The sequence below is a fragment of the Mustela lutreola genome, chromosome 16 (genome assembly GCF_030435805.1).
Source record: "Mustela lutreola isolate mMusLut2 chromosome 16, mMusLut2.pri, whole genome shotgun sequence".
Lineage (NCBI taxonomy): Eukaryota > Metazoa > Chordata > Mammalia > Carnivora > Mustelidae > Mustela > Mustela lutreola.
In genome coordinates, this window is record NC_081305.1 from 16,305,569 (window position 1) to 16,331,131 (window position 25,563).

At 36.6% G+C, this 25,563-nt stretch overlaps 1 protein-coding gene across 5 annotated transcripts in view; it reads right to left on the reverse strand.

The window, feature by feature from the left end:
* Positions 1-25,563, reverse strand: part of NFAT5 (nuclear factor of activated T cells 5) — a 116,702-nt gene that overhangs the window by 67,350 nt on the left and 23,789 nt on the right. For 3 of the 5 annotated variants that reach the window (XM_059152980.1, XM_059152979.1, XM_059152981.1), the window contains one exon: positions 28-153. In XM_059152980.1, the coding sequence (XP_059008963.1) occupies positions 28-153 (126 nt within the window). Of the gene's footprint in view, positions 1-27; positions 154-6,831; positions 6,906-25,563 lie in introns of those variants that run through there. The other 2 variants (XM_059152982.1, XM_059152983.1) reach the window with 2 other exon arrangements.

The following is a 25,563-nucleotide window of genomic DNA, read 5'->3' on the forward strand; positions in this document are numbered from 1 at the left end:
TTTAATAAAATAAAATGAAATGCATACCAGCAGCAACTACAGCTGGAGGAGGCGAGCCTGCCTCACCACCACTTGTCTGACTCATTGATGCTACAGATGTTTCTCTAGATGGAGGCAACTGTAACTCCTTTGGGAGAAGATCATAGACAGATTCTGTAGGAGGAAGGAGAAAAAAGTTTTAAAAGAGTGTAAGTCAATAACCTAATATATGAACATGAAATTAATAGGTCTTTTCACTCAGGAGGAAAACTATATTATTCACACACACACATAAAAAGAACTCCATATAACTACTGTTGTAAAGAATTATTAGCAATTTTTTTTTTATTATTCAATTTTACTGAAGAGTGAATTTTCCATTAGTTCTGTCCCCTGTTTTCTTCTTGGTCTCTTCCTTTATATTAAAGATGCTAAGGCTATTAAATTTTAGAACTGAATAAACTCAGACAAAATATAAGAAATGTCAAATAACACAAAATGGTACAAACTCTTTCTTTGTAATAATAAGAGTGTAACTTATCATACTCTTACCAGCTTTAAAATGGCTTCTCCAATGAGACCACTAGTCTAGCTTTACTCTTCTACCCAGCACCTTATAGCAAATACTTTAATTCACTATCATAATGCATTTTTCTCTCCCCCAAAAAGCTAAACAAGGAATGTCACAGCTCAAGGAAATATTATATTTTTATTCTGAGCTATCTCCAAACTCTAGAAAGGCACAAGTATAGGATACTCTTAAATCAGAAAGGATAAATGCCTAAATTAGACTATAATTACTTCTATGTTTGTTTTTTTAAGATTTTATTTGTTTGTCAGAGAGAAAGAGAGAGAGAGAAAGGAGAGAAAGCGCAAGCAGGGGGAGTTTCAGGCAATGGGAGAAGCAGGCTCCCAGCTGAGCAAGGAGCCCAATGCAGTAAGATGGATACCTCTATCCACGGACCCTGGGATCATGAACTGAGCTGAAGGCAGACGCTTAACCGACTGAGCCACCCAGGCATCCCTATCTTTTATTGTGTTCATATATCTTTTTAAGGTACTTTATAATCACTGTCCATAAATTTATGTTTATATCTACTATTTTAAAAATTCTTTTATAATTATTATTATATGGTTTGGGGCACAAATTAATTCTCAAAATATCTTGTAAAGGTAGTAGAATCAATGTTGGAAGGAACTTCTAATGACCACTTAGAATCATATGCTCATTTTCAAAAGAGTTTAAGGAACTTGCCCAGTATTCCAAGAAATCCAACATTCCAACAAATAAAAAAGACTATTTATTAATCATTTGCATGAGGGATTAAAAAACAAAGGTAGCTCTCTAAGACATTTTATCCTTGATAACAAACAATACTTTTAGTTTACTGATCACTGAATATATATATACTTTAATCCTTCCAATTAATCTTTGAATTATGTATACCAACTTTGACATGGATAGGTGTAAGGAAGAATGGCCTGAAAGAAAGCTAAAACTACAAGTTTTACAATTAAATGATCTTTATTCGCAGCACAGAATCAACTGAAAATTGTCTTTTGAAAAACTCTAATACCTAACACTTGGAGAACCTAATTAAAACAGAAATGCCACTATCATAGGATATTGGTTTTAAAACAATAATCTTTCTCAATACATGCCGAGAATAAGACTTCCTTATGCATAAAAGAGAAACATACTCAAGTCCTTCCTTTTTGTCCAAACAAACCAAAAGAAAATATGAAAATAAAAACAGCTTAGATGAAAAGAGAAAGGATCTATCAAAATAGATTTCCATCAGGAAAAAAAAAAAAGTCCTAGTAATAGCCCATCACCAATAGCACTTTACTAGTTTAGTAAGTATTTCTCCACTTCTTTAATTATTAAATAAGTCAAAGCAAAACAAAACTGTGTGGGTTGAAACACTCTACCTTTCCCAAAGAAGCGTATAAAATTGAATCTATATGAGAGGTATAAAAGCAATGTTAATAAAAATACACTGTAAAGTAATTAAATATTAAGTAATTAATTATAAAGTAATTAAATACTTATATCTTAGCTCTCCGCACAATCTACCCCCCAAAACAAACAAAGTAACATGCAAGGTAAATTAGAAGGAAGCATGGACTCATTCCTTCATCAAAGGTATTTTCTGATTAACTGACTCAAGTGTTCGGAAATTAAAGAAGTCCGAAATTTTATCATATCTACCCAAGGGAAGAAGCATTTAATACAGTCATTACCATCATAGGCTCTGATTTCACACATAACTGGGTTGGCTCTGTTACTCCAAACAATCTCTCTAAGACTTAAATCCTCATTTAAATTTTTCTTTTGCCCCCTTATCTTGAAGAAACTCTCCCCAAGCTATAATTGTACAACCCAACCACATATACTGGCCTTCCTCTTAAATCTGCTTCCCGTAAGACATAAAAAGATTATAGGAATGTAAATTATGCTGTTAATACTGAAGTCATTTACTCCTAAATTCAATCCAAATTACAGTTTTACAGTATTCACTACCCAATGAAAGATCTCCTGAACAAGACCATAGATACTTTAAAATCCATGAAATTGAGGGGTGCCTGGGTGGCTCAGTCATTAAGTGTCTACCTTCAGCTCAGATCATGATCCCAGGGCCCTGGGATCGAGTCCTACATCCGGCTCCCTGTTCAGTGGGAAGCCTGCATCTCCCTCCCCCACTTCCCCTGCTTGTGTTCCCTCTCTTGCTGTGTGTCTCTCTGTTAAATAAATAAATAAATAAATAAATAAATCCACGAAATTGAAAAATTGTCCTAAGTTGGTACTAACCACTTCATGTTAAGACATTTTATCTATTTTCCTTGTGTTATCTTTTAAACTAGTTAAATAAGGAAGGAATGAAATTCTAGGTTTATAAGCACATACTATGAAGACCAAGACCAGGAAATCCATAATGAAAAGGCAGTTTCTTGAGGAAAGACTTCATTAGAAAACAAAAGTAAAATCACTTCTAGATTTCTTTCTTTCTTTTTTATTTTAAAGAAGAGAGTGAGAATGGACACAAGCTTTCTTTTTGGGATGGTAAAAATGTTCTAAAATTGGATTATGGTACCAGTTACACAAGTCTGTAAATAAACTAACCACTACTGAATTTGTGTATTTTAAATGAGTTAATTTCATGATATTTAAATTATACATCAGTAAAGATGTTTCCAGAAAGAAAGAGAGAGAGAAAGAAATAGAACAAGTACAAGTGAAATTGCACAAGAGCAAGATATGTCTCTCACTGTTCCTAATAAACCTCTGGGTAAAAATATCTCTTCACATAGCTTCTATTTGTGAAAAGTGAAATTATGAAGGCCAAGCTGCACACTAATCTAAATTTGCTTTTCTAAGGCTCTTCTATTAGAGGTCAGGAAAATGCCACAGATATAGTTATCCTAAATTCAGTAAAATATCTGACGAAAATCTTACAAAGTTCTCATAACCACGATGAAGAAAGGTAGGTTAATAAAACAGATGACTCTGAGCAACAGCACCCAAAAATGTATGGGTTCAACCTGGAAGGAGGTGGTTACTACATCAAATTTGCGAATAACATAGGCTTAAGAGATCAAATTTGCGAATAACATAGGCTTAAGAGAGATATATTGTGCTTCATAATTCATCACAGACTATACCACACCGGAATATCTACCCAAAGGAATAAGTGGAATTTAGTTAGGATTAATGTAACAGTTGGTAAAAATTGTTCCTGTACAATGTACTGAAAGGCACTTTCTCTTTTTTTAAATTGAGAAATAATTTTGCTTTTGCTTTTGTTTTCTTTTTTCTTTTCTTTTTCTTATTTTAAATAGGCTCCATACTGGGTGTGGAGCCCAATGTGGGGCTTGAACTCATGACTGTGAGATCAAGACCTGAACCAAGATAAAGAGTTAGATGCTCAACTGACTAAGTGACCCAGGTGCCCCTTTATTTTAAGTAAACTCTATGCCCAGCATGGGGCTTGAACTCACAACAAGGGTCCCATGCTCCACCAACTAAGCCAGCCAGGCACTGTTTTCTAAGGGATTCTTTCCCTGGTCGACCAGGATTGAAGTGATTATTGTCTTATCTATGTTTTCTATTTATGTTGCTAATAATTTATGCATTAATGTTTAACCAACTCACTTAACAGTTCATTATGAATTTCAGTTGACCAAAATCCCAAGTAAGTGCACTGCTTAAATATCTTTGTAGTAGAATTAGGACAGGTATGAAATAACTTTATGAATAAATAAACAACTTTGTTATCTGTAACAATACAAATAACTTTGTTATTAATAACTTTTGTTATTCGTTACTTGTAACAAAGAACTTTATTAAGAGAAAAAATTTTTTGAAGATTTTATTTATTTATTTGACAGAGATCACAAGTAGGCAGAGAGGCAGGGAGAGAGGAGGAAGCAGGCTCCCTGCTGAGCAGAGAGTCCAATGTCGGGCTCAATCCCAGGACCCTGAGATCAGACCTGAGCTGAAGGCACAGGCTTTAGCCCACTGAGCCACCCAGGCGCCCCTGTTAACAGAAATTATTAACATAAGTATATGAAAAAGTATATGAAAACTAGGCAGAAAGGGAAACAAGCTCAGAAGATCAAGAGTGTCTTACGTGGGTACAATACTGTAGAGCCTAGGGCTATTAGGAAGAAGGAAGAAATGGAGGAATTAAATGATTTTCAGATTCTGAAAGCAAACCAGTGTTTCCCAGTGTTGGGTGGAAAGGAGAACAATGTAAAAATGGGCTGACTGGCTGGTTTGTTTGCTTGGTCATTCAGTAAACTCTAATTGATCCATTTATGTCACTGATTATTTTCTGGGACAATTTGGTCTTTTATTCTTCAACACTGGCTATGAGTTGTTTCACTATACTGCATCAAACTCAAAGTAGACAGAAATCGTATCCTGACGGCACAATGCAGTGAAAGAGAAAGGAGAAATTGGTAACTTAATGGTGCAGCTTTTTTTTTTTTTTTTTTAATTTTCTCAGTTGGGAAAAATGTTCCCTAACCACTGATAATCCAAATTCCATTGTCTACTGTATCGTTCTGTAAGTTCTTCAGTCCCAAGAAAAGGTGAAAAGACCTCAAACCCTCACACCCTCTCATTTTCCCCAGAAAGGATCTAGGGAGACAAAACATAGGAAACACTTGAAAAAAGGCAAGCTTTTCTTGCTCTCTCTCAGCAAAATAATATTAATAATACAATGATCATTTATTAAGTTTTTGGGGATGACTCTGGCACTGTGGAAAGCTCATTATATACATTTTAACTTAATTGCAAAACAATCCTGTGAGGTAGGTTTTACAAATAAAGACTCTGAACACTGTGCAACAGTAAAAAATGAAAAACAAACATGATACAAAAAAAGAAAGAAACGATAAATGTAAAGTTCATTAGGACAAAGGTTTCCTTTGATGGGGAGAAAGGAGACAGGACAGAGGAGGAACTGAAAGAAACTGGGCTAGACAGTGGCTCACAGATGTTCTTTTACAAAAAAATACAAGAAATCAGTAAATACAAAAAAAATTAAGATTATGCATGGATAGTGTGTAGCTTCAAAGACTTGCTATAAGATGATCTGCTAAAAAGAACTCTGCAACTTATCAGTCCTTTGTTGGCATTTGTGTCCTTACCTAACCCCTCTTGACCTGACAGCTAGCATTCAATGTTCAACTGCATTAGGGTTAGAAACTAAAGACCAAATTTGTCAGAGAGCCCACTTACTTTTTATGACTTTTCTGAAAGCTTTCTTACTATTTACAGGTAACAAAATAAATAAAAGTTGTACACAACTAATACTACTGATTTAACTGCATGCAGAGATAAATGCTAAAAGACAGGAGGAAGGAAATAAATTAGAAATAAATTGTTTCTTTTTAACTATCAAGCAAGCAGCCATAAGTGAAAATACCTGTGGTAAAAAGGGTATTACTTTGTTCTGGGAATGCTTTAAAATTTAACAAAAAATAAACTAAGGATTCAGCAGAGATACTAGTTATTGAAATAATGACTGCTTCCTATAACAGATGCACATACTATAATACTGAAAAATCCATTTATAAACATTTGTACCTTATTTTAAAAATTGGGTAAATACAAAGCTAGTATAGCACCTCAGAATTAAAAGACTTTCAAAAACTCCTTGCAAATGGCTTGGGAACTAATTGCCTTACCCTTCCATCCCTCTATTAACTATCTCAAAAAGCCAGTGAATCCCACAGCTATGGTTTCATGTCAGACATTCTATAACAAAATGCCTGGAACCTCCACTGTGCCAACACAGTTCTGCATTGAAGAGAGACAACATTCATTCTGTTATAAACACTTCAGGCTTGACAGTCATCATACTTGGCATCTCCACTGGAAAAATGTATGGGCAGCGGGTCTACTGGATATTTGGTTTCTAAAAGATTATAAAGTTATGAATAGCTAGTAATGAATTTTTCTCATCTAAGTTCAAATCAATTAATAGTTTGCTGTCACATATTTGCTTAATCATATCACTTCTTCCTGAATATATTTTATTACTGTTTTCCTAAAACAATCTGGTATTTTAAGGTATTTTAAATTTATACAGCAGTACAAATTATATCAATTGTGAAATAAGAAGACTAATTTGAATTCCACAATCATTTTAATATAACACATATTTTTCTAGTACATATTACTTTTCACCTAAAAACTTCACAATTATTTTCATAGTAGTTTCTAAACACTTATGAACAGAATGGAGGATGCTTGGGTGGCTCTGCCAGTTAAGCAATTGCCTTCCACTCAGGTCATAATCCCAGGGTCCTGGGATCCAGTCCCACATTGGGCTCCTTGCTCACCAGGGAGCTTGCTTCTACATCTTCCTCTGCCTGCTGGTTCCCTTGCTTGTGCTCTCTCTCTCAAATAATAAAACCTTAAAAAAAAAGAAAAGAAAAGAAATACAGAATGGAATATACTATTCAACTAACCATTTTGGTTATCTAGATTCTGAATTTACTGAAACTATGAGTAAAGTCTGTCCTAGAAGAAATAAGACTTTAAATGTCATATCTATGACATGAACTATTGAGTAAAACATTTATGGCTATTTACAATTTCAAAGATCTTATAAGAATGCTTTTTCTTTTCTTTTTTTTTTTTTTAAAGATTTTATTTATTCATTTGACAGATAGAGATCACAAGTAGGCAGAGAGGCAGGCAGAGAGAGAGGTAGAAGCAGGCTTCCCGCTGAGCAGAGAACCCGATGCGAGGCTCGATCCCAGGACCCTGAGATCATGACCTGAGCCGAAGGCAGAGTCTTAACCCACTGAGCCACCCAGGCGCCCCAAGAATGCTTTTTCAATAGAGCTTTAAGAACTGTGGAGTTTGGACAGAGTCAAACAGGGATATGAGGAGGATCCAGGGCTGGTGTCAGAACCCTACTTGGGTGAGGAGGGTATCTATGGGGATAGTGAGGGAAGTAGGTAGCATGGGGTTTCAGAGCTAAAACAGGGTGAAGGGGAAGAGAGAGAGAAGAGATAGCCAAGTGCAGAGTCTAAGAAACGTAAGGAAATTATCTGCAGCCTAGTGTGTGCTATCAGAGCCATAAGCTGTAATGTACATACACTTAAAATTGAACTGAATGTTTACAAAACCAAAACTGAATAAACATCTCTTTTACTGCCTAACAGCTAACCATATCATATAACCTTATATTTTAGTTATTCCTTTTTAAACTAAAATAACCATGTACTTATCAATGCATGTAATAATCTATCAAAAAGAAATAAGTAGAATTAATATATTATTTTATCTATATTGTGTTTTTAATCCTGAAAAGACAGTTAATAAATGATGATTTCCTTGCTTATTTGTTTTTTTGTTTATAAAATTTTATTTATTTAACAGAGAAAGACACTGTGAGAGAGGGACCACAAGCAGGGGAAGTGGGAGAGAGACAAGCAGGCTTCCTGTCAAGCAGGGAGCCTGACACAGGGCTCGATCCCAATCAGGACCTGAGCTGAAGGCAGCCACTTAGTGACTGAGCCACCCAGGCACTGCCCCCCGCAAAAAGCTCATTTATTAAGCACAGTATATTCTTTTAATTAAGCACAGTATTGAAATGTCAATTATGTGCCAGGCACGGTAACATAGTAAACAGAGTTCCTAACATCAGTGTTATTTCTGCATAGAAATAACACTGCATAGACCTTGCATTACGAAGTAGTTCAGAAGTTTTTTAAAAAAGAAAAACCTAATTTTGTCACCACTAATTCATTTTGTGTTCATTGGTACAGACACTAAAGTGACACGTGTCTGCTTTCAAATAGCTTATAGTCCAGTGAGGTAGATTGCAAGTACATAAATAATCAATCAGTACCAGACATAGGTATTATGTGTGAAAAAAGGAGAGATTAAATATAAAGAGAGCTGGCCAAGAATGGTATGAAATGAATGAATGAATATAGTTTTGTGAGATTAACCTAAAAGTCACATAAAAAGCATAGAACATTAGAGGTAGAAGTGATGAAAATAACCCTCGGTTTTTACAGAGAAGAAATTATATTTCTATTAGGTTATGACATGATTAGTATAGCTAAGATTGGTTTAAGGTAGATCTTCAACAGAATAGCTGGCTGAAAAGAGAAATCCTTTCCCCAGAATTTCTTTTCTTTTTTTAAAGATTATTTATTTATTTGACAGAGAGAGAGCACAAGTAGGCAGACTGGCAGGCAGAGGGAGCCAGAGAAGCAGGCTCTCCGCTGAATAGGGAGCCCAATGTGGGACTTGATCCCAGGACCCCGGGATCATGACTTGAGCTGAAGCCAGCCACCTAACTGACTGAGCCACCCAGGCGCCCCTCCCCAGCATTTCTATGTGATTAGAATGAAGGAATGAATATTGTGAACGAATGAGCAAATCATCTATTTTGACTGATTCTACCCAATCATATGATTTTTTTTTTTTTTTTTTTAGATTTTTAAAATTTATTTGCAGAGAGAGAGGGAGAGATTACAAGCAGGCAGAAAGCCAGTCAGAGAGAGATGGGAAGCAGTTTCCCTGATGAGCAGAGAGCCTGATTTGGGGCTTGATCCCAGGACCCTGAGATCATGACCCGAGCTGAAGGCAGAGGCAATCAAGGTGTCCCCAATCACATGATATTAATTCTTGTTTCTATCCCCAAAATCTCAGTGAGGGAAAACAAAAATCTATCTAATTTTCCTTGTTATCACTACCAGAATGTTGTACCACTTTAACTAAAAGTCATATTTTCTGCAATATTTTCTATTCTAAATACCCTATTTCCCCTTATTTCATCTTCTAGTTTCTACCCTATGATCACCTAAACTACCATTTTCTTTCTTTCTTTTTTTTTAAACTACCATTTTCTTAATGAACAGATTAAAAACTATTTTTCAATTTTAGGGTCTTCATTTTCAGTGACTTAAAAAAAGTTATTTCCTATCAAGTTTCTTCTTCTGTATTCATGTAACATGAATTTTTTTCCTCCCTCAAGCCAATATTAAATAAATCAACAAGGCTCACTTTTTCTTCTCTACTCCCCACAAGGATTATCAACAAACAAAATATCCAGACCTCATACTTTTAGAAGTAAGCTGACTGTTTAGAGATCAAAAATATCTGTCTGTCATTAGTGGCAAAAAACAAATGAGCAAGTTCATTACTTCTGCCTCTTAATTTGAGACAGTGTACAACAAGGAATATCAGAACTGCATTTGGAAATATGTATTTTTTTTCTCCTGAATGAAGATGCCCTGGGATTCCATCGCAGACTTACTGTATAAGGGTTTACAGTCGGCAGGATCATATCATGTGCATTTTTTAATAAAAATTTTATTTATTTATTTGACAGATAGAGATCACAAGTAGGCAGAGAGGCAGGCGGGGGTGCGGGGTGGGGAGAAGCAGGCTCCCCGCTGAGCAGAGAGCCCGATGTGGGGCTTAATCCTAGGACCCCAATATCATGACCTGAGCTGAAGGCAGAGGCTTTAACCCACTGAGCCACTAAGGCGCCCACAATGTGCATTTTTATAGAGTTCCACAACTGATCCTGGCAAAAAGAGCTATTACTTTAAAGCATGAAATTTCACCTCAAATATTCAGGCATGAATTTTTCTATTTATTTTTTTCCCCTAAACAGTAGAAAAGAATACTAACAAAGACCTGAATGATCCTCTCCAGATTAAATTTTAAACCTTAAAGAGAAAACAATTACATTTATATATCAAGAAAAGGAAATGAGTGTTGTCTATCCTTCCTGACTAAAATGACAACTGCTATTTCACTTGGCAGTAGATAATTTTAGATATTTGATACTTAATATTTGATACAGGCAGACCTGAACAATACATAAAATAATAAAGCAAATTAGCACAGTTCTTATTATTTTGAACTTGACAGATATTAACTAGAATTACCTCTTATGGACAAAACCCAAAGATTCTCAATGAGTAACATTTTGACGGCATATGGTAGTCTTCCAGATCATCTACCTCCTGGCTACACTCTAAATACAAATAACATTTGTTATAACATGAAAGTTCAATACTTTGTTTCTTGCAAATAAAGAATAGCCTGATTTTGATGTAGTAACTAGATGTCACTTTACTGATCCATAAAGACACTTTTTATTAATTGTGATAATCATCTTCAGTTATCATTTACAACAGCAAATGAAAGGGTAGCTCATGCAATCTTTCCTGCCATGATGTGGTCCACAAACAGACAAAAGTAGAGAAAGAGCTCTAGAAAATTGAAAACTGCTCTAAAAATAAACTACATTTGATAACATTACAATTTAGAAATTATAAAGTACTTTTACATTTATAATCATAGTATTGATACATGTGAAAAGTGTCTTGACCATAAAGTTATGTATAAATAAAACAATTATTCCTTGGGCGCCTGGGTGGCTCAGTGGGTTAAGCCTCTGCCTTTGGCTCAGGTCATGATCTCAGGGTCCTGGGATCGAGCTCTGCATCGGGCTCTCTCCTCAGCAGGGAGCCTGCTTCCCCCTCTTTCTCTGCCTGGCTCTCTGCCTACTTGTGATTTCTTTCTCTCTGTCAAATAAATAAATAAAGTCTTTAAAAAAACCCTCTAAAAAACCCCATAATTATTCTTATTGAAAACTGCTCTAAAAATAAACTACATTTCATAACATTACAATTTAGAAATTATAAAGTACTTTATATTTATAATCATAGTATTGATTATATGTGAAAAGTGTCCTGACCATAAAATATGTATAATAAAACATAATTATTAGAATCTTATAGGTCATAATTTCAGAATAGATTGTTTTTCAGTATTTTAACTTTTTATTAAAGCCTAATACATACATATAGTGAAGTAGATATAACTTAACTCTTGAGTTTGAAGAAATTTAAAAAGTGAACACACACATCATAACTACCACCCAGCTGATTAAGCATTTTTCATGCTTTGTCTCCGGTACCAGCCCTACAACTAATCAATCTTCTAACTTCTATTACCATAGATTATAGTTTTGCCTATTTTTAAACTTTATATAATAAAAGAATCACAAAGGAGATATCCTTTTGTGCCTAGCTCCTCTCACTCAGCACTGTCTGGTGTTTATTGATAGAGCTTACAGCAGTTCATTCTTCTGCATTGCTATGTATTATTCTGTCTTTTGAATATTCTATAATTAATTCATTCTGCTGTTAAATGACTGAGTTGTTCATAGTTTCTACCTATTACAAAAATACTGCCATGAACCTTCTCACGTGCACATATATGTACTTCCCTCGGATACATACTTAGAGATAAAATTGCCAGGTCATAAGGTATGTGTACACTCAACTTTAGTAGATACTGCTAAATAGTTTCCCTAAGAAGTTGCATCAATACTCTCATCATCAATGTATGAAGTTCTGGCTACTCTACAAGCTCAGTCATAAAGAAGTGTTTTTATAATTTTTTTATAAGCCATCTTATAGAGATGGAGTGACACCACACTGTGGTTTTAATTTGATAACTAATGTTTTTGAGCACCTTTACAAATGCGTATTGGCCATGTGGTTCTTTTCTTTTTTTAAAAAGATTTTATTTATTTATTTGACAGACAGAGATCACAAGTAGGCAGAAAGGCAGAGAGAGAGAGAGAGAAGGGGAAGCAGGCTCCCCACTGAGCAGAGCGCCTGATGTGGGGCTCGATCCCAGCACCCTGAGATCATGACCCAAACCAAAGGCAGAGGCTTAACCCACTGAGCCACCCAGGCGCCCCAGTTATCTTCTTTTTTGAAACAGCTGTTCAAGTCCAAATCTTATACCCGTATTTTAATTGGGTTGTCTTTGTTTTGTTTTGTTTTGTTTTTTTGAGAGAGTGAGAGAGAGAGCCCAAGCATGAGCTGGTGGTGGGGGGTTGGGGGGGAGGGGTGTAGAGGGAGAAAGAGATATTCAAGCTGTGCTCAGCAACGATTCCTTGCTGAACACAGAGCCCAACATGGCCCAATCCCATGACCCCAAGATTATCACCTGTGCTGAAATCAAGAGTCAATCAAGGGGCCCCTGGGTTGTCCTTTTTTTTTTTTTTAATTAATTTATGAGTATGTTATGTATTCTAAATACAGACCACATGTCAAATATACATATTGTAAATATCTTCTCCCATATGTGCCTTACCTTTCCACCCTCTTAATGGTATCTTTAATAAACAAAAGTTCTTAATTTTAATGAGGTTCAGTCTATCAATGTTTTCACTTGTGTTTAATGATTTTTATGTTCCACTCAAGAAATCTTTGCATATATCCCAAGAACATGAAGATATTCTATATTTTCTTCTAGCTTTTTTTTTTTGCTTTACCTTTCATATTTATATCCAACCAGAATTGGTTTTGCTGTATTATGAGGTTGAAGTCAAAGCTCACTGTCTTCCATATGGATATCAATTGATTCACCAAGGAATGTTTGTTTTCACTCCAAAAATGAAGTCTCAGAGACATTCTCTATTGGAAAGATGGGAGTAGACACAGTTTTCTCTACTCCTCCAAGTTCAGCTAAAAACCTGGACATTACATACATTTTTAAAGAACACACAGAAGAAGACTGAAAAATGGAGAAAAGAAGGCAGACCAGCTATGGATGGTGGGACCCAGGAATGATAGAGCAGTGGGTGCCTAGGTTTTCTTTTTGCCTCATGATGTTGGAGAGGCCAATAACCTGGGTGCAAACAACAGAATGGGTGCAATGACAATGGTCAAACAACAGAGACCACCAGTCATTTCTGGATCAGTTCTGACTTACTGATTTTTCTCACTATGAACTGTAATTTTCTGCTTCTTTCCATGACTAGTACTCTTCTATAAAATAAAACGAAATTTCAGGGGCACCTGGGTGGCTCAGTGGGTTAAAGCCTCTTCCTTCAGCTCAGGTCATGATCCCAGGGTCCTGGGATCGAGCCCCGCCATCGGGCTCTCTGCTCGGCGGGGAGTCTGCTTCCCCCTTTCTCTCTGCCTGCCTCTCTGCCTACTTGGGATCTCTCTCTCTGTGTCAAATAAGTAAATAAAATCTTTAAAAAAAATAAAAAATAAAAAAATAAAACAAAATTTCAGAGTACCATGGCAATTTCTGATTGGATGCCAGACATTGAGAACTTTACCTTACTGTGGGCTGGATGTTTTTACATTCTTATAAATATTCTTGAGCTTTTGGGAGGGATATGATTAAGTTACTTGGAAACAGTTTGATCCTTTTAGTTCTTGCTTTTTTAAGCTTTGTTAGACATGACTAGAGCCTGTTCAGTCCAGGGTTCATTTTTCTTTACTACTGAAGCAAGACCCTTCTTAACACTACCTAATGTCCCCTGAATTAAAAGGTTTTCTAGTCTCTTTCTACTTTGTATTAGTACAAATGGGCATTATATCCAGACTTTTTTTGAGTTCTGAGCACTGTTCTAATCCCTCAGTTTTTCCTCAATCTTGCATAGTTTTTGAGAACACAGGTAATGATCACTACTCAAATGAATATTCAAAGGAGACCTTCTGCTGATCTTCAGAATTCTATGTTCATTTCCCTCCCTTCCAGTACTCCACCTGAGAACTGTAGCTATCTCAGCTTTCCCAGTCTCCTAGCTTTACCTCAACTCAGGAGACTGGTGGGCTCTACCTGGATTGCCTCTTTCTGCATCACCAGAGCCTAGAAACTATCTTCAAGGAGTAAGTCAGGGCACTTGTAGGGCTCATCTCGTTTGCCCTTCACCCCCTTACATTGTCACTGTCTTTCACTGTCTAAAGGTACATGTAAAGAGAACCAATATTTCATACATTTTATCTCTCTTTAGTTGCTTCAGGCAGGAGGGTAAATCTAGCCCCTATTACTCTATCTTGGCTAAAAGAAGTGATGCCATTGTAATTTTAACCGATATCAATATGTTCTTTGCTCAGAGAAGAAGAATAACAAATATCACCATGTTCTACTTGACAACCTTCAATAAATTTGAAGATGTTTCAGATTACTTAAGTAAATATTTGACCAAAATTATATGTGCCCTATGTAAAAGACACTGAGTTAATTAAGCCCATTGAAGTTTAAAGTACAAGATTTGAGTTTTAATCTTGTAAACATATAAACTTTGTACATAGAGACACATATAAATATACCTTTTGTGTTTTTTTTTCTTTTCAGCGTAACAGTATTCATTGTTTTTGCACCACACCCAGTGCTCCATGCAATCCGTGCCCTCTCTAATATCCACCACCTGGTTCCCCCAACCTCCCACCCCCCGCCCCTTCAAAACCCTCAGATTGTTTTTCAGAGTCCATAGTATCTCATGGTTCCCCTCTCCTTCCAATTTCCCTCAAGACCCTTCTCCTCTCCATCTCCCCTTGTCCTCCATGCTACTTGTTATGCTCCACAAATAAGTGAAACCATATGATAATTGACTCTCTGCTTGACTTATTTCACTTAGCATAATCTCTTCCAGTCCTGTCCATGTTGCTACAAAAGTTGGGTATTCATCCTTTCTGGTGGAGGCATAATACTCCTTAGCGTACATGGACCACATCTTCCTTATCCATTCGTCCGTTGAAGGGCATCTTGGTTCTTTCCACAGTCTGGCAACCGTGGCCATTGCTGCTATAAACATTGGGGTACAGATGGCCCTTCTTTTCACTACATCTGTATCTTTGGAGTAAATACCCAGTAGTGCAATTGCAGGGTCATAGGGAAGCTCTATTTTTTTTTTTTTTTAAAGATTTTATTTATTTATTTGACAGAGAGAGATCACAGTAGACAGAGAGGCAGGCAGAGAGAGAGAGAGGGAAGCAGGCTCCCCGCTGAGCAGGGAGCCCGATGCGGGACTCGATCCCAGGACCCTGAGATCATGACCTGAGCCGAAGGCAGCGGCTTATACCTTTTTTATTCTAACACAAGTGAAGATGTCAAAGAAATTAGACACAGGGGGCACCTGGGTGGCTCAGTTGGTTAAGCGGCTGCCTTCAGCTCAGGTCAGGATTCCAGGGTCCTGGGATTGAGCCCTGCATCGGGCTCCCTGCTTAGCGGAGAACCTGCTTCTCTCTCTCCCTCTGCCTGCTACTCTGCTTACTTGTGCTCTCTATCTCTCTGTCAAATAAATAAATAAAATCTTAAAAAAAAAAAAAAAGAAATTAGACACAGTAGTCTATGCCCTCAAAGAACTGAAAATCTAGTTAGAGGGGCGCCTGGGTGGCTCAGTGGGTTAAAGCCTCTGCTTTTGGCTCAGGTCATGATCCCAGGGTCCTGGGATCAAGCCCCGCATCAGGCTCTCTGCTCTGTGGGGAGCCTGCTTCCTCCTCTCTCTCTGCCTGCCTCTCTGCCTACTTGTGATCTTTGCCTGTCAAATAAGTAAATAAAATCTTTAAAAAAAAAAAAAGAAAGAAAGAAAATCTAGTTAGAGTAAGGCCATATATATATTAAACATTTAGACAACAGGAATAGATTATACATTAATGGCAATGATTATAATTTAAAATCAGAGACAGGTGGCCAAAATCTTGAATAATCAATAAAAGTCTTGAAACATTCTGAGTCAGATCTAGTAATATAACTAGTACAAACCCATGGTAACACCAGTCTACAGCAGTAATCAATGATCATACACTCAGCCTCTAAAATCTAGTTTTGGTTGTTCATAGCAGCAGGAGTGAAAACTAGGCTATTAAAATGTATACTTATGTTGTGGTGCCTGACTGGCTCACTTTGTGAACTGTGACTTTTGATACTGAGGTTGTAAATTTGAGCCTCATGTTGGGTGTAGAGATTACTTAAAAATAAAAGCTTTTAAAAAATGTATACTTGGGCACCTGGGTGGCTCAGTGGGTTAAAGCCTCTGCCTTCGGCTCAGGTCATGATCCCAGGGTCCTGGGATCGAGCCCCGCATCGGGCTCTCTGCTCAGCAGGGATCCTGCTTCCTCCTCTCTCTCTGCCTGCCTCTCTGTCTACCTGTGATCTCTGTCAAATAAATAAATAAATAAAAATCTTTTTTAAAAAAGTATACTTATATGATAGTACACCTATAAAATAAGACAACGGAACACTAAATATTTGTTGAATAAATAGTAATGAGTGCCTATTTTATAACCCTTCAACTTTACCACTCCTCTTTCCCTCTACACTCTCAGGACACAATGATCTTCAATTCTTCAGCCAAACACTTCTTGACTTTTATTTCTTTGCAAATGCTATTGCTTCTCCCTGAGACACTTACCTTACCAAAGCCCCTTTCAACAGTTACTTCTTCCCAAAAAGCTTTTCCTGACCATTCCAGTCTTAATTAAGTGCCCCTTCAATATTTCCTTTACCAGAATATTTATCATACACTGTTCCACAATTGCCAGCTAATCTACATGTATTTCCTATTAGACTATTTACATAACAAGGACAGTGGCTGTGTGAGTCCTCACTCTCAGCAATAGCACAGTGCATGGCACAAACAGACATCATTTGATGAGTGCATGAATGAACAAGAAAATAGAAGGAGTGGGAATATATAAGATTAATGACAGACCATATAAAAAATGGAAAGGCAGAAGGATCAGAACTAGAAAAGAAGCCAGGCAAGAAGCTACAGTCAGGGAAGAGTCTGAAGAGTGCAGTGTCAAAAAAAGAACAGTCTTGGGAGTGGACTGCCAAAAATGAAAATGCCTCATTCAGTTCAAGTAAGGAAAAACTCAGAAGAATGCATTTATTTGATGTGGCAAAAGGTATTTCTTGATACTTTTGCCAAAGAAGTATCAAGGGAGTGATGGGGAGAGAAGCCAGAAGGCAAAAGAGTTGAAGACCGAATGGAAGTGAGAAAGTAAATGCAGTGTAAGCAGAAATACAGACTATTATTTCACAAAGTCCTTCCAAAGACAAGGAAAAAAATACTTAAGGAGACAGGACCAAATAAATGATTTATTTTATTTTATTATGTGGAAGAAGAAACTGTGTATGTTTGATAGTGTAAGGGAAATGGCCAGGCATAAGGAAAGTCTTGAAGATCTGAGAGGACATAAATTAGAGATTTAATTAAGAAAAATGCCATTAGGGTTTCACAATTGTAAAATCCTCACTGGATCTCCTAGAGAATGCTTGCATGCTAACAAAGGGTTAAGGAACAACTGGGTGGTGAAGAAACTGAGATCAGTATAACAATGACTAAATAAAACTTTTTTCCAGGGCATTTTTATAGGATTATACTACCATAAGGAATTCATTTTCTTTTTTAAGTACAATTTTTAAAAATTTTATCATGTAGAGGTACCTCCATAGAGCTCATAGTTTAAAAGTTTGACAACTACTGTCACAAGTAAACAAAAACATGGAAAAAAATAATGAAAAAGAAGAGATGGAAAATATTAAAATGAAGTAACTATCATGGAATTAAGTCCAAGAAGTTGGGGGAGCCTTAGAAAAAGACTAGACATTTCTTCCACTGACAGAGAAAAATAAAGTAGAACATGAGAAAACTCCCCAAAATTTTTGAGAGGAAGAGGTAAAAAGTTGAGGGACTTCAGTGGCATGGTTTCAAAATGCTGTAGAAGAGAATTCAATTATTCCTGTTTGCCAGTGGCTGTGCTACAGAAGCAGATGCTTAAGAGACATGTAACAAATCCTTCTATACATATTAATGTTTAAATAGCTAATTATATCATATAGAAAAATTAAGAGGTTAAGACTCAGGGGAAGTAAGTTCTAATACAAAAGAGTATCAATATTATTATTTCTTGATCATAAGGATTGGTAATTTTCTTGATCCCTTTCCAGTGGCAATTTTTTAAAAAGACTTTAAAATCCACTGGGTGGCTTGGTGGGTTAAGTGTCTGCCTTTGCCTCAGGTCATGATCCTAGGGTCCTAGGATTGAGCCCCAAGGCAGGCTACCTCAGTGGGGAGTCTGCTTCTCCCTCTCCTCCCTTTCTCCAGTAAATAAGAATTTTAAAAAATATGTAAAAAATAGAAGTTTCAGAGTTAGTTACAATGTTCTAATATATGAAGATTCTCATTTAACATTTTATGTGTTTTTTTTAAGATTTTATTTATTCATTTAAGAGAGACAGAGCATACCAGCAGGGCGAGGGGAGAGGGAGAGGGAGGGGGAGAAGCAGATTCCCCAATAAGGTAGCCAGGAGCCCGACTCAGGGCTCAATCCCAGACTCTGGAGATCATGACCTGAGCTGAAGGAAGATGCTTAGCCATCTGAGCCACCCAGGAGCCCCAGAATTTTACACTTTTAAAAGATTTATTTGAGAGAGAGAGGGAGAGTGTGTGCAGCGTGGGGAGGGGCAGCAGGAGAGGAGAGAAAAATCCCAAGCAGACTCCCTGCTGAGCACAGAGCCTGATCTCCCAGCCATAACCCTGGGGAAAACCCAAACTCAGAAGCTCAACGAACTGAGCCACCCAGGCACCTCTCAGAATACTATTTTTAATTGATTATTTACTAGTCTATCTCCCCAACTAGAAGATAAGCTCAATCAGGATAGGAATCACATTTTTGTCTTTTACCATTATATTTGTAGTCAGTCAGCAAATGATCATGGCAGAGATTAAAGAAAAAAAGGAATGGATCAGAAGTCGGAATACTTTTTTTTTTTTTCCTAACCCAACTCTCCAAATGATGAACAGGGTCAACATGGGCAAGTCTCTTTATCATTTGGGGTTCTGGTGTATTTTATTTTATATTTTTAAGGACTTGATTTTTGGGGGTGCCTGGGTAACTCAGTCATTAGGGTGCTGGGATTGAGCCCCACACAGGACTTCCTGCTCAGCAGGAAGCCTGCTTCTTCCTCTCCCACTCCCCCTGCTTGTGTTCCCTCTCTTGCTGTGTCTCTCTCTGTCAAATAAATAAATAAAATCTTAAAAAAAAAAAAATAAAAGATTTGATTTTTCAAGAAATCTCTACCTCCCTACTGAGGCTCAAATTAACCACCCAAGATCAAGAGTTGCATGCTCCACCAACAGACCCAGCCAAGGCACCCCTGGTTTTATTATATATAATATGGCGATGATAACAATACCTTCCAGTTGTCAAAAAGATTAAATAAAATAGTGTGTATCAATGCACTCTACAAAGTTATGTGCAAAGTATGATACAACACTAGTGTAATCTATTTACTTGAGCACTCTCCTATAATGTATATAATCCTACTTTTATTTATCATGACATAAGGCTAGTCTATTAAAATTATACTTTTCTTAAAATGAATTCAAATTTGTAAGATATACTAGAAGCAGAATAGTTCCAACTGCAGGTCTTAACCGTTTCAACTAACAAATAGCCAATTTCTCTGAACTTTAAAATTAAAGTAGTCAAGAGCTAATAGGTTAATGAACAACTAGGAAGACTGGGATACATTCTGCCCACTAACAGCTGCAGCTGAAAACAGTATCTGGGGACAGAAAGTTCTAACATGAAAACAGGTTATAATACAAGTTTTCATGTTTTAAAAAAATTCTGATAATCTTTTATGCTTATACTGTACATAAAATGACATAGTTTCTTATAATAATAAACTTAAAATTTCAATTTACCACTTCCTTCCTTTAATTTGCTTCCCTTCCTCATCCTATTCCATATACCTACCAGTTTGGGGATTACACCCTTTTAATCTATATGCTCCAAATCACTTTGTTAAAAACGCCACCATGCTACTAGAAGTGAATTAAAGTTATTCCACTGGCAAATGCCATTGCCAATTTGCTTCTTAGATGTTTAGTGAAACTATAACATCTTCTGGAAAGATACAGGAACTCAGTAAAAGTCACATTTTATAAACCTGGTCAGTGAAAACAAAATTCTGACTAAGCTTCTGTTGTTTAATTCATTCATTTATATTTAGTAAGAGTATTGAAAGAGTATTGAGTATTACAGGGCTGCAGTATTCAAAACACTACGGAAACCTAAAACTAGTTTATTCATTTGGGGAACCAATATAACTAGAAAAAATGTTTTTAAACCTGGCATTTTGAGACACCTGGGTGGCTCAGTGGGTTAAGCATCTGCCTTCATCTTGGGTCATGATCCTAGGGTCCTGGGATACAGCCCTGCATCAGGCTCCATACGCAGGGGGAGCCTGTTTCTCCCTCTCTCTCTCTGCAGTTCCTCCTGCTTGTATTCTCTCTCTCTCAAATAAAGAAATAAATAAAATCTTACAAACATAAATAAATAAACCTGGCATTTTTGGGTGCCTGGGGGGCTCAGTCAGTTACGCATTTGCTTTTGGCTCAGGTCATGATTGCAGGGTCCTGGGATGGAGATCCACATCAGGATCCTCGCTCATCAGATCCTCTCCCTCTGACTGCTGCTTTCCCTGCTTGCGCTCTCTATCACATAAACAAAATCTTTTTTTTTTTTTTAAAGATTTTATTTATTTGACCAACAGAAATCATAAGTAGGCAGGGAGGCAGGCAGAGAGAGAGGGAAGCAGGCTCCCTGCTGAGCAGAGAGCCTGATGCGGGGCTCAATCCCAGGACCCTGGAATCATTACCTAAGCCAAAGGCAGAGGCTTTCACCCCCTGAGCCACCCAGTCGCCCCTAAATAAACAAAATCTTAAAAAAAAAAACAACCCTGGCATTTCATGAATCATCACAAAAAATAAAATTGCCATTAATTTTGAATTTTAAAAAGGTTTACATCTCTAAATTATCCAGGCAGGAAAAGGATGTGACTCCATTCCCATACCCATACCTTTCTGCCCAGCTTCCAAATCCCAAGTACAAACACTACTACATTCCAAAAGTGAATTATTCCACTCCATTCAGAGACAAGCCTAAGTAATTGGTTGAGTAATTGATGGCAATGATGGCATATCCATATCAAGAAATATAATATGGCCATTAAAAATAAAGATAAAGGGGCACCTGGGTGGCCCAGTGGGTTAAAGCCTGTGTATTTGGCTCTGGTCATGATCCCAGGGTCTTGGGATGGAGGCCCACATCGGGCTCTTCGCTCAGTGGGGAGCCTGGTCCCCGCCCCTGCCACCTGCCTCTCTGCCTACTTCTGATCTCTATCTGTCAAATAAATAAATAAAATCTTAAAAAAAAAAGGTAAAGAGGGGACCTGGGTGGCTCAGTGGGTTAAAGCCTCTGCCTTCGGCTTAGGTCATGATCCCAAGGGTCCTGGGATCGAGGATGAGGCTCTCTGCTCAGCAGGGAACCTGCATCCCCCCTCACTATCAGCCTGCCTCTCTGCCTACTTGTGATCTCTGTCTGTCAAATAAATAAATCTTTTAAAAAAATTTTTTTAAATAAAAATAAAAATAAAGATCTACTCAGACCATAGAAAATATATTGTTGAGTAAAGCAGGCTATAAGTAATATAAAACCAAATGAAAATAATTTCACTTATGTAAAAAATATGTATGTATAAAAATATAATAGTGGTTATCTAGGAGATGAGAATTTTTGTGATTTTTACTCTATATTTCTACATTATTTAAGTTTTGCAATAAAAAAATAAAGTATGTTACACTTCATTTATTAACCTAGAATGGTGTTCAAAATATACTAAAAGATAAAAACAGGTTATAAAATTCATAATATGATCCTATTTTATTTTATTATTATTTTTAAAAATATTTTATTTAATGACTTGTCCTTAAAAACTAACTTTCTTTCAAATACATATATCTGATTTTTTCTCAAAATGTCTTGAGCAAATTGGAGATTCACATTCAAATGTTTAAAAGAACCAGCATAGTGAAAAACCTTATTTCATATAAACTTCATAATAACCCTGTTAAAGAGGAAATAAGGATAAAAGGATGAAATGAAATAAAACTAGCAAAAAGTAAAACCGATATTTAAATACGTTTCCTGACTATCAATTCTGTACTTCTTTCCACTACCAAACAGGTAACTCTAGATTAACAGAACTACAAATAAAATACAATTGGAAATAATTTTTCCATGGCGGCCAGTCTGAAACCAACTATCTAAAGCTTTTCCACTTCATCTAATCCACTCAGAAAAAAAAAAATTAAGCCTTAAAAGCCAGACATCCTAAATTGTACAATTCTTAATAAAGAAGAGATGGCTGGCAGTATTAGTTTCTCTTACACTGGCACAAATCCTTGTTTTCAAATCCAAAGAAACTTTGGCACTGTTATTACTCCTACAATCAGATAAATCAAGAAACTACCCTAAAGAAAATGGCCACAAAGAATGCCAAAATGACCAAAACTGATGTTTATTCTCCTTTATTCGAAATGTGATGTTTTCTTCTTTTTTCTTTGGCACTAATAATGACCTTATAATAAAAGTATGGTTTTTATCCTTTCAAAAAAAGATAACGTAGCAACGTTATTCCAATAATAATAATTATTATTTTAATTATTATTATTGCAGCAACTTACATTGCTTATGCTCGGCACTACTCTAAGCACTTTACTTACTTATTTAATTCTTGCAACTCTATGATGAAAGCTCTGTTATCAACAGCATTTTACAGATAAGAAAATTGAGGCAGAGAAGTTAATGAACTTGTCCAAGCTGTCACACCTAGTGAACAATATAACCAGAACCTGAACCCAGCAGTTCTGCTCCAAGGCCCACATCTTTAACCACTATACCCACTGTCTTCTCCAAGTTATTATTATCATGGGAGAGAATATAATAAACATATAAGAAAAGTTTTTCCAAATTGCCTTAAAATTCTATGTGGCCAGAGCATAAGAATGTTGGTGTTAAACAAGAACACTGTCCCCATGAAGTGAAATATTAAACATTCCTATGAAGTTGGACATCAGATCTTGGAATTGGACCTGCTGTAAAGCAGAGAATAGGGTCCCACAACATAACTTCTGTGTGACCCTTGTTTTTAAGGAGAAACTGAGTAAGGCAAAAGTCTGCAGTTATTTAGGTAAGTTGTTAGAAAACACAACTTTGAGACAATGAGAGACTCAATGTCTGTTTACCCTTACCTTAAAGGCAGCCATAAACATAAAAAGTATGTTTAAAAAACTGAAAACAATAATTATATGGGACAAACCTTCTTATCCTGTCAGGGTAAGGGATTAAAAAAGCCAGGAAAAGATATAGAACATAAACTATAGAACATTTAACTTAAAATATGAATTTGTCTAAACCACTTTAGAATTTATTTTTTTCTTATAATTTTCTAACCTGAGACAAAGTAACTGTTATTACAATTTTCCACAATTTACAAACTGAAATTCAACTAAGTTTTATTTTAACAATACAAAGAAGAAAGAGCACTGTTCAGTATTGTGAAACACCTCTCCCTGAAAAATCCTGAACTTTTCCTAACACAGTTTTTTTTTTTTTCCTAACACAGTTTTTTAAATAAATGCTCAAACCTCAACTTGTTAGGAAACCATTTTGTTTCCTTTGTATACCACAGCCTAACTGCCTGAAACAAGATTTGTCAGTTTATTGTTTCATTCAGAATAGTTGTATCTAGTCACCTGTCACTTAGCACTCATTAAAATCTGTACCAAGAAGATTTACAAAAGCCAAAGAAGAAGGTTTTTAGATACCTAGGGTATCCAAGAATCATCTATGGTGGAACACAAAATATACAGGGAACACAAAGTAACAAAACAAAGTATCAAGGATAATAACTTTGTGCAGCTGAGAGAGAGAGAAAGGGATAGAAAAACAGAAAGTGAGAGACTTCTTTAATTCCTGGAAATGGAGAATTCAAGAGCTTTACCTTAAAGACTCAATGGAGTGATCTGAATCTTCTGAGATACAGACTCTGCAAACTACATTTCTATTCAATATTAAATACCAAAATTAGGGATATTGCTTTTTACTGTCTATTCCAAGTATTTTTTTTTAAAGATTTTATTTTATTTATTTTTTTTTAATTTTTTATTTTTTATAAACATATATTTTTTATAAACATATATTTTTATCCCCAGGTCTGTGAATCACCAGGTTTACACACTTCACAGCACTCACCAAATCACATACCCTCCCCAATGTCCATAATCCCACCCCCTTCTCCCCAACCCCCTCCCCCCGGCAACCCTCAGTTTGTTTTGTGAGATTAAGAGTCACTTATGGTTTGTCTCCCTCCCAATCCCATCTTGTTTCATTTATTCTTCTACCCACTTAAGCCTCCATGTTGCATCACCACTTCCTCATATCAGGGAGATCATATGATAGTTGTCTTTCTCTGCTTGACTTATTTCGCTTTTTATTTGACAGGTAGAGAGATCACAAGTAGGCAGAGGCAGGCAGAAAGAGAGGGGAAGCAGGTTCCCCGCTAAGCAGAAAGCCCAACGCAGGGCTCAATCCCAGGACCTGAGCCAAAGGCAGAGGCTCAACCCACTGAGCCACCAGGTGCCCCCTATTCCTAGCTATTTTAACTGATAAAACTTTAACTCTTATTTTTTCAAAGATTTATTTGAGGGGCATCTGGGTGGCTCAGTCAGTTAAGCATCTGCCTTCGGGTCCTGGGATGAGCCCCAAATCCAGGTCCCCACTCAGTGGGAGTCTGTTTCTCTCTCTCTTCCCCGCTCATTCTATCTCACTATCTGTCTCTCTCTGCCAAATAAATAAAAAAAAAAAGTCTTTAAAAAAAATGTAATCTCATTTTTTAAAAAAGGTTAAAAAATACATACACACACACATACATACATACATATATACATACATACATATACACTTTTAAAAGAAGATTTGCAAGAGAGCATGCACCTACTCAAGAGAGTGGTGGGGTGGGGGCAGAGGTAGAGAATCTTCAAGGAGACTTCGGGCTGAGTGCAGAGCCCACTATGGGGCTCAATCCCAAGACCCATGAGATCATGACCTGAACAGAAACCAAGAGTCAGATGTTCAACTAACTAAGCCATCCAGAAGCCCCCTTTTTACTCTTATTTTTATTAAATGTTATCCTCTGAATTTCTCACCTGAGTTTTATCTATGCTTAAGGATTTTAGCAATCCAAATGTTGATGTGCCACTAGGACAGGTAAGCACATCCACATTTGGATCACTAATATGGTATTTTTCTCACAGGACACACCATCCAGTCCCTTTATAAAGAGCTATGTTTACTGCAATCCATTATCGCTGCATAATACAATCAATAGTCAAGTAGATGAACACTGTCTTACTTAAAAGGAAA